Source organism: Hemicordylus capensis, chromosome 3 (assembly GCF_027244095.1).
Source record: "Hemicordylus capensis ecotype Gifberg chromosome 3, rHemCap1.1.pri, whole genome shotgun sequence".
In the NCBI taxonomy this organism is placed as follows: Eukaryota; Metazoa; Chordata; class Lepidosauria; order Squamata; family Cordylidae; genus Hemicordylus; species Hemicordylus capensis.
Window position 1 is genome coordinate 15,613,622 of NC_069659.1, and position 12,210 is coordinate 15,625,831.

The window sequence follows — 12,210 nt, forward strand, 5'->3', positions numbered from 1 at the left end:
CCGGCAAAACGAGCTGTGATGTGAAAGGAAATAGGAGAGAGGAGTTGACAGTTTAATGGGACCTCAGCGACAGTGCTTGTAAGAGTGTGGGAGTGGATCCGGTCTGTTCGCTCAAGCGCCCATCAAGCAAGGGGAGCTGTTGCTTTCAGAATGGCCCAGGCATCAGGACTTTCCAGATGATCTGGAAGGGAAGACTCACACAGTGGGTGTACAGTGTTGCTGGGGAAAGAGGCAAACCAGAGGCGATGTGCAGCTCAATGTTTGCTCAGACAAGAGGGCTGCTGAGTGGAGCTTATTCCCCAGCAAGCACAAAAGAAGATTTGAATTGAATGACATCACTGGTTCTGGCATGCTTGCTTTTTCTTATATAAATAGGACGTGGGCAGATCTGGACCAAAAAAACAGTGGGTGGGTAGGCAGGCTTAACCTTCAGTCTTATTTTTATTTTATTTTATTTATTTAACTTATTTTTATACCACCCCAAACTTACGTCTCTGGGCGGTTAACAACAAAAACAGAAAAAACATTAGTTTAAACAGGTAAATGACAACAAAGAAATTAAAACATTGGTTAAAATAAATGACAACAAAAAGTTAAATCATTACAACAGTTTAAAACTTTAAAATAATATTTTTAAAACAATGTTAAAACTATTAAAACTGTATTTAATTAAAAGCCTGGGTGAACAAATGTGTCTTTAAAGATTTTTTTTAAAAATTGTCAGAGAAGGCTCTTATTTCAGCAGGGAGAGTGTTCCAAAGCACCAAGGCAGCAACCGAGAACGCCTGTCTCTGAGTAGCCACCAGACAGGCTGGTGGCAACTGAGGACGGACCTCTCCTGATGATATCAATTATCTTCTGGTAACAGAACCCCCAAGCTTATTGCATCTAGCTAAGCTGGGGTGAGGATAGTGGTGGTGGTGGTGGTGTGAGTTGGAGTGGGCGTGGCTATGGGGCATGGCTGTCAGGGTGGGCGTGGCTATGCAGGCTGTCACGGATAGTGCCCATGTTTCAGAATTTGCAATTACGCCACTGATCAGCCATTTTTCAATAGATCTACATCACATTTGGAGGGCTGGCGTCTCTTGTCACCTAGTTGGTGCCTGCATGTGGTCCGGTAGATTTGACAGGTGGTTTTGATTTATGAGCAATAGAGTGTTCGGGGCTTATACTGGAAGAATGCTGAAACAACTCCACCTCTGAACGATACTGGCACTACCGTGCCAGTATAACGTCTCGCAGAATCAATGCAAGCGGAATCTCTAATTTGCAAAAACAAAAAGCACAGAAAAAACTTTTGAGCTGAACTCTTCTTATATGTCTTTTATACATGCAGATCAGCATGCCCGGCTGCAGTGCGGCTCTTTACTTTCAAAAACAGACGGCAGAGGCTCCAGACTAAAGGACCAAACCTGAATTCACACTGATGACACTTGAATCTATATCAAGCCACGGAGGGCACAATGCCACCATGGAGGCCCTCTCCCTAGCTTGAGGCATAGTACATAGGGACATAGGAAGGTACCTTATACTGAGTCAGACCATGGATCCATCTAGCTCAACACTGTCTACACCGACTGACAGCGGCTTTCTCCAAGGTTTTGGGCAGGAGTCTTTCCCAGCCCTACCTGGAGTTGCCAGGGATTGAACCTGGGACCCTCTGCCTGCAAAGCAGATGCTCTACCAGTGAGCTATGGCCCCATCCAAAGATTGGGTAAAACTGTGCCTGGACTGTACCAATTCAGACTGTGGGAGTGGGCTCGTGTGACTAAATGTTCCTCCATACAGAAGAATTCCCTACAGACATAAAATAGCAAGTCAAGAAAAACGGTTTTGGCCTGGTATTTCCCATGACATGCTATTTATCTACACACAAGGGATTATTTTAGATGGAGGAACATTCAGCAGTATGAATGGAAGAACGTCCTGCCATGCTGCAATCTGAAGTGGTATAGCCCAGCTACAGGTTAACGACCTCCATGCAAACGAGGCCTCCGACTCAAGAGCCTCTGCGTGATACACCAGCCCTTCTGGGAGAGCCTTCAATGACCACAGGAACGCAATCCAGATCCCATCCGACTTCCATGTCCCGGAATAACCTTGACTCTAAGCTTTCAAGAACAAAGGGTCATTCTCAGACCACTCATGAAGGCACCCATTTAATTGATTTTCTCAGCTCGACTCTGAGCTGAGAACTGAATGTTTACTTGCCTAATCTGAACTTCCTTTAAAGAGAAACAAAGAGAAAAAAGAGAGGGGGGGAAACACGTACACACGAATTCCACTCACTTATTAGCAGCCGCCTGCATAAACTCGTCGATCAGGTCATCATACCGTTTCCCACGAACCCTCTTATGCTTCAGACCAATGTAGAGAGGATCGTTAAGAAGGGTCTAAAAGAGAGCAAGTGTGGGGAAAAGTCTTATATCGATTCTGAAAGAGCAGGAAACGTTCTGATTCTTATGGACACATAACTGGAGCACCTGGGGTGAGTGGGAGGTATCGACAGGTTAACCTGCAGATATATCAGTTTCACAAAAACCTGAAAGGGGGGGGGCACAGATACAGAAAAATCCCCAAACTGCCCCAATCTAATTCAATTGAACGGAATGTTCACAGACTCCGAGGGCACTTAACCCGAATTGTGTGTGAACTTCTCCCCAATAACTCGCAGGGACTTTGGGGTAAATCTAGCCGATATGTAGATGCATCTCCTCCATGCCGAAGAGATGTGAGTTAAAGGGCTTCAAAAGGCCTGTGTGAAAAGCTTCCAGGTAGGGCTGGGAGAGACTCCTTCCTGAAACCTTGGAAAGCAGCCAGTCAGTGTAGACAATACTAAGCTAGATGGACCAGGGGTCTGACTCAGTATAAGGCAGCTTCCTATGTTCTTATGAGTGGGTAAACCAAGGGAGAGGATTAACCTGTGGGTTCCTCTGCTGCTTGCAGCCTGAGTCCACAGGCCCCATTAACTTCTAAAACCAATCCCCGGTTTTGCTAACATAAAGACTACCACATTTCTTTATCCTTTTGCTCTCTGCTTTGCGTGTTTTGTTGAATACTGAATACTGAACTGTTGCATTTACTGGTTTTTTGTTGTTTTTTTTCAAGTAGAGGAAACAAACATCTTTCTTTCCTTTTGTCTTCTAGTAGCCCTCAGTGCAACCTGAAATCTATCTCGCACCTAGCAGATGCAAATCTGATTAAGTCTGCATAAAAGCTCCTGCACGCCATCTCAAGACTGTTACACAATGCAGACTTTGGAGCTTTCCCATATGTCCATCCTCCCCCCCACCCCGTTTTGCTTATCATCTACCAAGGTGTTTTAAAAGAGAATTTTAACTGGGTGTCCACTCTTTCCCCACAATGTGGTATGGCTCTGTTTTCTGTTTTTCTCCTAAAACATGTCCAGCTGTAGCAGAATTCTTATAAAGAAAAGAATGAAGATAAAGAAAATCTGATATCTCAGTATATGCAGAAATAGATTTTGTTCAGAACAAAATCAGGAGGACTTAACAGGCCCATGTTTCAGAAGTGAACTCCCCCCCTCCCCCCCTTTTTTTTGGTGCCATAGGCACCACCAAAGTTTTTAGCGACTCATGAGACTATGGGTGGGGGGGTGTTGGCAGTTCCCACCAGTTGCCCACAAGGTGCTTTCCAGATTGCATGCTACCACAGTGTCATAACATATCCCTTAAGTGTCCTTCCATATTGCCTATGTCTGGACGTCACAGTCCCTATGCTGTCAGCAAGGTGCCTTTCACATTTCCGATGCCTTCTTTCAGATTTTATTGCTGTGTTACAGCCCTATAATGTTGCATCTGTTTTGCAAAAAAAGAAAAAAGAAAAATGCTGTATCTGCCCATTGTAGGAGGCAACGGATTTCAACGGCGGTTTTAAATCGGCACCACAAAACATTGCAGTTTACACCACTTTTTGCGGTGTAAAGCTTGCTATCTGGAAACCACCCAGCTGCCTACTTGCATGCCTGCCTGCCACCCTGATGCCAGTAAAGGGCCAGCTGGCCATAAACCCAGTTGCCCTTGTTGGAGCTGGCAAAGCTGACAAGGGCTAAAACACCACTGCCCAGTGATACACACCGGGCAGTGATGTCATTAGCCCTTTGTTGGATTTGCCAGTACCAATGAGGGTGAGAGGGCAGCACCCCCAGCTCTGGCCCCATGCGTGCCAGCTCTTTACTGGTGCTGGGGAGGGCGATGGGCAGGCAGGCAGGTGGGTACAGAAAGGTTATTTCAGAGTCTGGACCTATTGGCCTTGTGGGGCCCTCTGGTATACAGATTTTTTTTTTTGGTTTTGTTTTAAAGCAGTTCTGCACCTAAATGATTCTAGCACAACTTCCCTACCAAGGGTGTTGGGAATTCTCTCTGTTAGGAGATACCCTTCTATTACAGCAGAGTGCATAGAGGCACAACACAGAGGAGTCTGTCCAGGCATGCATGTATGCTGAGAGTAAAAGAAACTTGGAGCCACTTCATAGTTTCAAATCAATACAAGGAGTCTTTATTGGAGAACTCCATTCTAGATAGGAAAGTGGAGAGACAGGATCTCTAATCTAGCTAGCTAGCTGGATGCAGAGGGATCGTTTCTGCATCACTGTGCACACATGGTGCAGGGAGAGAAGAGCATGTGTGAGGGAGAAGAAAAGGAAGAGGAAGAGGAAGACGAAGGAAGGAAGGAAGTCCCTGAGAGTAGCAATCTACAAATCAAAGGGATAGTGTCAGAGCAGTAGAGAAGGGATGACCAATGTCTTGACCCCTCTAGCCCTCTGACTCACTAATCTGTCCCCCTCTGTCATTGAGACATGAGACAGCGCAAAGTCCTTCACTTTCAACAAAGGGTTCAGACATAGAGAAAGACAAGAGGAAGGAAATGAAAGAAAGAGAGAAAAAGGAGGGAGAGAGCCAAGTGAAGTGAAAGAAGGAGGGGAAGAGATGGAGGAGGGAAGGAATAAAGGCAAATGGAAGAAAAAGAAGGAATTTGCACATCTGAGGGTTAAGAATCCTTAAAAACAAGTAGGCGAGTCTCTCTCTCTCTCTCTCTCTCTCTCTCTCTCTCTCTCTCTCACACACACACACACACACACACACACACACACACACACCCCGCTGGCCCTTTCAGGAACCGCTAGAAGGAAGAGTGCTTGGCTATCTTCAGCTCCTTCAACCTGAAGTGTTGATCCTTCTCTCCCCCTCTCCCCTTCCACTCTCAGAATGGCTGGCTCCTGAAGAACTCAGGTGGAAAGAGCGGAAGATAACTCAGCGCACTCCACGGTAGAGCTTGCTTAAAGGGCCAGCACACGAACTCCTCCACCTGGGAGTTCTCTACACAGCAGACTTTATCATGGGTTTTCTGGGAGACAGATAACTTTGTTTTACTGCAAACAAATTTATCCCCAAAACCTGACACAAAAGGTGGATTTTTTTTTTTAACCCCAAATATAAATCAGGCTGCACTCGAATTGTGTGTGAAATGCTCCTCCCTGATAGCTCACAGGGACTTTGGGGTAAATCTGCTCGATATATGAACGCACCCCCACCATTCCAAAAGAAATGTGAGCTAAAGGGCTTTCAAAGCCCTGTGTGAGAAACCTCCTACCTGGAACACTGTGGGGGAGAGGAAAGCATTCCTGATGGCACTGCCAGCAGATATGAAGGATGGAGGTGGGGTTCTGGACTTCCGCCCAAAAGTCTTTTCTGTGCGAGCGGCTGGCTGGCAGGAGCAGGAGCTGCCTCAAAAGTAAGTCCCTTCAGAAGCTCTGGCTCCAGCCCTGGGAGGGTGACCCCCATTCCACCCTGGCTCCATTGGACAGCCTGTTTTCACTGGTTGCCCAATGGGAGTTTCACCCCGGTTTGGAAATTTTTAGAAAAGCAGATGCTTTATCAAAATCTTATCCGTTACTGTGCAATATGTTGTTCTGAGGTTCTATTTATACCGTAAACAGTATTAAGACTTTTTTTGGTATTGGTTTAGTTACAACTGCTAATATACTTCGCAGTTAGCCTACAGCTACGAATGTTGCTTGAAATAAGACCTGTGACTTCATTTTACATGTTACCACAAATTGGCATGTTTAAATATATTACAATTCATTTCATATTCAGAATGTCTCAAATTATCCCCCCCCCATTTCTCGATATGAATATTATGTGTCCAAATCATGTTTACTGGGTCCACTAGCTAGGCCTGGGTGTCCATTGGACACCCAACTATTAGTTTAAAAATGCCCTGCCAGGGCTGTCCTTAGGGCATGGCAAGCAGGGTGACCACACCGGGCCCCACTCTTTTAACCCCCATTAGAATTAACTGGAAGGGGCCCCCATACCCCGCCAGGGTTCTCTAAGGACAGCCCTGTGCCCTGCCATCTACCCTGAAGAGTACTGGAGAACTATTGTGTGCTTCAATTATATATATTTATCTGTCTCTTTTATTTACTACACTCCTATTCCCAAGAGAAGTATACTTGGTTATGTTTATCCTCACACCAACCCTGTGGCTGTTAGGCTGAGAGAGACGTGACTGGCCCAGAATCACCCAGTAAGTTTCATGGCTGAATGGGGATTTGAACTCGGGTCTCCCCAGTCCTAGTCCAACACTCTAACCATTACACCACACTGGCTCTCAAATCCCTCCTTAGCCATGAAGCTCATGGGATAGCCTTGAATAAGACATCGGCTAACATGACCCGTAGCATAATGCGGGTGGTGCAGATTCGCCTGCGCCGTTGCAGGGCTCTAAATCACCCAGTGACACTGCTGGGCAAAAAGGGAGTACCAGTACTGCGGACCCATGCACGCTACGCGATTGCGCGAGTGTCAGCAGTACTGGTACTGCCCTCCCATGCAGCAGCATCAATTTATAGTCCTGCAGTGGTGCAGGCAGGTCTGCAAAGCCTGAGTCACACTGTGGGGCACGTCAGCCAGCATGTCTCGTCCTCCTCCACCTTACAGGGTTGGAGTCAACCAGATGCACAGACACTCCCACATTTGACTGGTGGCACTTCTTCACAGCCACTAAGACCCTTTTCTAAACTAGTGCTGGGCTCACACATTTTTATTTAATTCAGAGGGAGTGTGGGGTGTATATACACTCCATGTATGCGAGCCCTCTCAGTGACAGTGCTAGCCCTCCACTCGCCTCTCTTGCTCTCTCTTGGAACCAGTGACAGGAGGAGGAGGAGGAGGAGGAGGAGGAGGGGAGAGAGCGTGTGCATGTGCGGGAGCTACCCACAGCAGCGGCTAGGTGGCCATGGCAGGAGAAGGGGGAGGAGGAGGGAACTGGTCCTGTCACAGCAAAAACCTGGGGAGCCCGGGGAACGCTGCCACAGTAGGGAAGGTGGGGGAGAGAAAGGGCGCTAGCATGCGCTTGAGGCAGCAGTGGCAGCGGCAGCAGGGCGGCTAAAAGTGGAGTCATGCATTCAACACAGCAAAACCAGTTGTTTTTTTACTCCACTTCTAGCATGGATTTGAGGCCCCATTCCCACCAGAAAAGAACAGATTTCCACGCTCCTCATGTATTCAGGCAGCAACATCCTCCGTAGAAATCAGCACGGGACGTCTTTCAAACAGGCATTCAGAAGTGCTCTGAAGCAGCTTTCTGCTAAAGAGGCTTCAAGGAAAGACACTTCAGCTTTTGGAGATCGATGGCAAAAGCTGCTTTTGAGATGCAGACATGTTTAGGTTTCACTTTGCAACTCCAAACCATGAAGCAGGCCAGGGCTTTCCCACCGGGAGTCCTCCAGATGTTGCTGAACTACAACCCCCATCACCCCCAGCCACAATTTATGGTGGAGTTGTAGTTTAGCAACATCTGGAGGACCCCCGGTTGGAAACCCCTGTAGTAGAGCTGTTCTCACGATTATTATGAGGGCAGGAGAAGTCTCCGATCCTAGTTTGGGAGCTGCACATCATGTCTCAGTTTGCCAGTTGTGTGCCAGTTAAAAATAAAGCCAGCGGCTGGGAGCTTAGTCGGGTGCTAAGCCCCAGCTATCCTTCCTCCTATCTGCTTCTGAAGCTGGGGATGGAATCCGGGTAGGGCGTGCTTAGGGTTGCCAACATCCCACTGCCAGAATAGGGGACACGAGGCAGGGAGTATGCGGGGATAATTGGCAGCCTGAGTGCTGTATGTATTTTTACCACTTTCAACTTAAACTATGGTATAAGTTACAACACAGATTGCTTCTGGCTCTGCTTAGGATCATAGGAAGCTGCCATATACTGAATCAGACCTTTGGTCTATCTAGCTCAGAATTGTCTACACAGACTGGCAGCGGCTTCTCCAAGGTTGCAGGCAGGAATCAAGAGGTTCACGCAGATGAGACAGTAAATCTCTTCTGGAAAAGTTTGTATGATTATGTGCAAAAAGACAAGAGTATCTCTTCTAAACAGCAATGGGACAAATTGTGGAAATGGACGTTGGATGTAAACCCCCCCCCTCCGATTACCTGATGTGCCTTGAAATCCCCCACCCCCGAGTTACAGTACTACCTGCATATACTTCATAACCTTGTGGGTTTCCAATCCTTGTGTGTAAATCTTTGTAGATATATCATGTACAAACAACCACTTTGTATATAATTGTGCTTTGGCAACGTACTGTATGCTTTGGTAGTTTGTTGGTTCAATAAAAAAACTTGTCCTATTAAAAATAAATAAATCTTGTCCTATCTTGGAGATGCTGCCGGGGAGGAAATTAGGAACCTAAATACTCTTCCCAGAGCGGCTCCATCCCCTGAGGGGAATAGCTTACAGTGCTCACATGCAGTCTCCCATTCAAATGCAACCAAAGTGGACCCTGCTTAGCCAAGGGGACAAGTCATGCTTGCTCCCACAAGACCAGCTCTCCTCGCCATTGATATAAGCATGGTTAGCCAAACTGGGGGTGATGTAATTTTGTTTTCTAGAAAGAGAAGCGTTGTCAGCCAGTAAGAATAGGTTTCACACATGAGCACTATCTAGCCGTCTTCCCTTGCATGCTTTTCATGATCCTGATACGTGGATAATGCTAAGGTTGCCAGTCACTGATGGTTGTTAATGTTAATGATTTTGTTAATGTCCCCAATCACTGTTCTCTCTAAGGCGAATGCAGGTAGGCGCACAATGCCTTGCTACTGCTGCCCAGAATAAAACTCATTCTGCACAGAAATGAAAAATATTAGAGGGACCACTGTCCCAAATATGGGAGTATTGGCAAGTCTGTAGCCCACCAGAACCACAGAATACTCTGGCAGGGAGGGAAAAGTTGCAGAGTTGAGAGTTGGAGCTCATTAATTATTTCGTTATTGGTCAAAACAACTGGTTTGATCTGAACCATAGGTTCTTCCCATTAGCTGAAAATAAGAGACAAATGGCAGCCAGTAAGGGACAGGCAATCTGGGGCTGAAATAAGGGACTGCTAATAAGGGACTGTTGGTAACAGTTCCCTGCTAACTGGTCAAAGAGGCACCTTTCAAAGTGGTAATTCCCTTTACTGAGCAGGGTGAGATCAACTGGCCCTATTCATCCGCAGCACAGCATCCCCTCAGTGACTGTTGCTGGTGTCTATCTTGTGTTTCTTTTTAGTTTGTGAGCCATTTGGGGACAGGGAGCCATCATATGTATGTATGTATGTATGTATGTATGTATTTCTCTATGTAAATTGCTTTGGAAACTTTTGTTGAAAAGCATAGAAGTAGTAGTAGTAGTACAGGTTGAGTATCCCTTAACCGGACATCTGAAATCCGGAATGCTTCAAAATCCGGACACCACGACATAACAAAAACAAAACAAAAAACAAAACGCCTCGGCTTACTCGCTCACAGATTCTCAGTTTTGCTGCTTTTAAACATGCAGTCAAAACTTAGTTATTTCAGAAGGCTGTTAGTGACAGGGGTTTGGTCTGTAATTCTCTCTAGTTGCAGCTCTGTTTTTATTGTGAAGCTTTTTAATGTTTTTGATGTTCTTGCTTTGGCACTAGAGGGAAAAGCCCCCCTCCTCCACTCCCTGCTCAGTTTGGGGCCTGCTCTGTTGGCGTCTGTTTTGGTGCTCTGTTGGTGCCTGCTCTGTTTGGTAAAGGTACAGTACAGGGCAATGTCAAAAATGTCAAAAAGGCCTGCAGATACTCCTATGGGTAACAGTGACAAGAAAAAGAGGAAGCATTTATGTTTATCTATAGCACAGAAAGTAAAGCTGTTGGAGAAACTGGACAGCAGTGTAAGTGTGAAACGTCTTACAGAAGAGCATGGTGTTGGAAAGAGCACCATATATGACCTGAACAAACAGAAGGGTAAACCTAAAAAACAACAACACAGTAACCTTTTGTGTTTAGACTTGAATCCCATGCCCAAGATATCTCATTATGCAACTATTCCAAAATCCGGAAAAATCCAACATCCAGAACACTTCTGGTCCCTATTTATTTATTTAACTAACTAACTAACTAACATATTTTTATACCGCCCCAAACAAGCAGTCCGGATAAGGGATACTCAACCTGTAGTAACCTAGTTGGGGTAACCTACTCAGCCTACCTACTTGGGGCTTAGCACATGATCAAGCTCCCTGTCTCCAACCTTGCTTTTAATCCTGACAATCAGAAAACAGGAGTGCACGCAACCCCCAAATTAGGTAGGAGGCTTGTCCTACCCTAATAACCACCTTGCGAACGAGCCTATTTTGTATCCTCATCAATTTAAAAGAACCAAAAACATTTTCCCACTCCAGCCTCCATGCTGATTCCACCCCAGAGAGGCAGGACATTCCAGTGACTCACAGGAAAGTCTGTCTGCAGAAGTGCCACTTCAGGCTGGTGGGAAACAGGATCCTGGCTGAAGTGATGGAAATACAAACAGGTGTGTGGATTGCTTGAGTCACCAGCCTTGGTGAGAAGATGGAAAGGGACTCTGTTTTCTCCCTGGAAGGACTCAATGGCTGAATCAGCCGTATCAAGGCTGAAGGATGTGAGGGCACCTCATCAGGTGTGGCCTGTCGTCCTGTACAGCTTTCCCAAAGCCACGTAGTTGGCATGCATCCGGTCTCACCTCATTGTTTTCTGCAAAGCTGCAAAGGCACAGCTGTGTTCTGTCAGCAGGAAGCATAAAAGGGGATTCCCTAGATTGTGACTCAAGGTCTTTGCCATTGTACCATAATGATGTTTATGAAGGAAAAAGCTACATTCGAGAGCAATACTTTCTGCACAGGCAAGGGTTCTGCAGCTGTCTCCTGCGTCACTGCTGGAAAACAGGGACAAGGGCCCCAAAGCAGAAAATTCTGTGGGACCGTGATAAAAGTACTGATGTTGGAGCAGACACAATTTTTTTTTTTAGATTTGCGCTTCTCAGTGTTAGCAAAGGGTCTCAGCATATCATGGATCCAATTGTATAACACTCCGTTGTATACAGAAGTGTCCACATAAGAATGCTGCAGGATCAAGTCAGAGATCCATCTAATCAAGTATTCTGTTTCCATCAGTCACTAGAGATTGTGAGACTGTGTTGTAAGTCATCCAGAGAACAATTTGTTATGGGGTGGCTAACAAAGTTTATTATTATTATTTATTATTATTAGAGAGATGCTCCTAGAGCATTTAGAAGAAAGGCAGGATGACATTTGCCATCCCAACTTGCTTGACCCTAACATCTGTTAGTCAGATAGACTGCCCCTGGTCCTGGAAGTTTGATTTTGCTATTGTTATTAAGACTTAAAGGTAAAGTGTGCTGTCGAGTCGGTGTCGACTCCTGGTGACCACAGAGCTCTGTGGTTGTCTCTGGTAGAATACAAGAGGGGTTGACCATTGCCGCCTCCTGTGCAGTATGTGATGATGCCTTTCGGCATCTTCTTATATCACTGCTGCTACACCATATCTGGCAGCAGCATATTCCCAGGGACGGCCCACCAGTGAGGCACGGTGAGGTGGTCATCTCAGGCGGAAGAATGGCGGAAGCGCCTCACATTATGCATGTGTGGAGAGAGTGGGCAGGGAGAAAATTTTCTCTCACACTCACAGCAACCAAGGGTCATCCTATGAAACGGATTGCCAGAAAACTGGCTGATAAAAGGAAGTATTTTTTCACAGAGCACTTAATCAGTCTATGGAATTCTTTGCCACAGGATGGAGTGATGGCCACCCGCTCAGATGGCTTTAAGCAAGGCTTAGACAAGTTCTTGGAGGACAGGTCTATCAGTGGCTAATGGCTACTAGTCTTGATGGCTATCCAGG

The 12,210-nt window shown here is 46.1% G+C and overlaps 1 protein-coding gene across 3 annotated transcripts in view; it reads right to left on the bottom strand.

Moving 5' to 3' along the window:
* Positions 1-12,210, bottom strand: part of ME3 (malic enzyme 3) — a 130,234-nt gene that overhangs the window by 25,387 nt on the left and 92,637 nt on the right. For all 3 annotated transcript variants that reach the window (XM_053306378.1, XM_053306380.1, XM_053306379.1), the window contains one exon: positions 2,290-2,393. In XM_053306378.1, the coding sequence (XP_053162353.1) occupies positions 2,290-2,393 (104 nt within the window). The remainder of the gene's footprint in view (positions 1-2,289; positions 2,394-12,210) is intronic.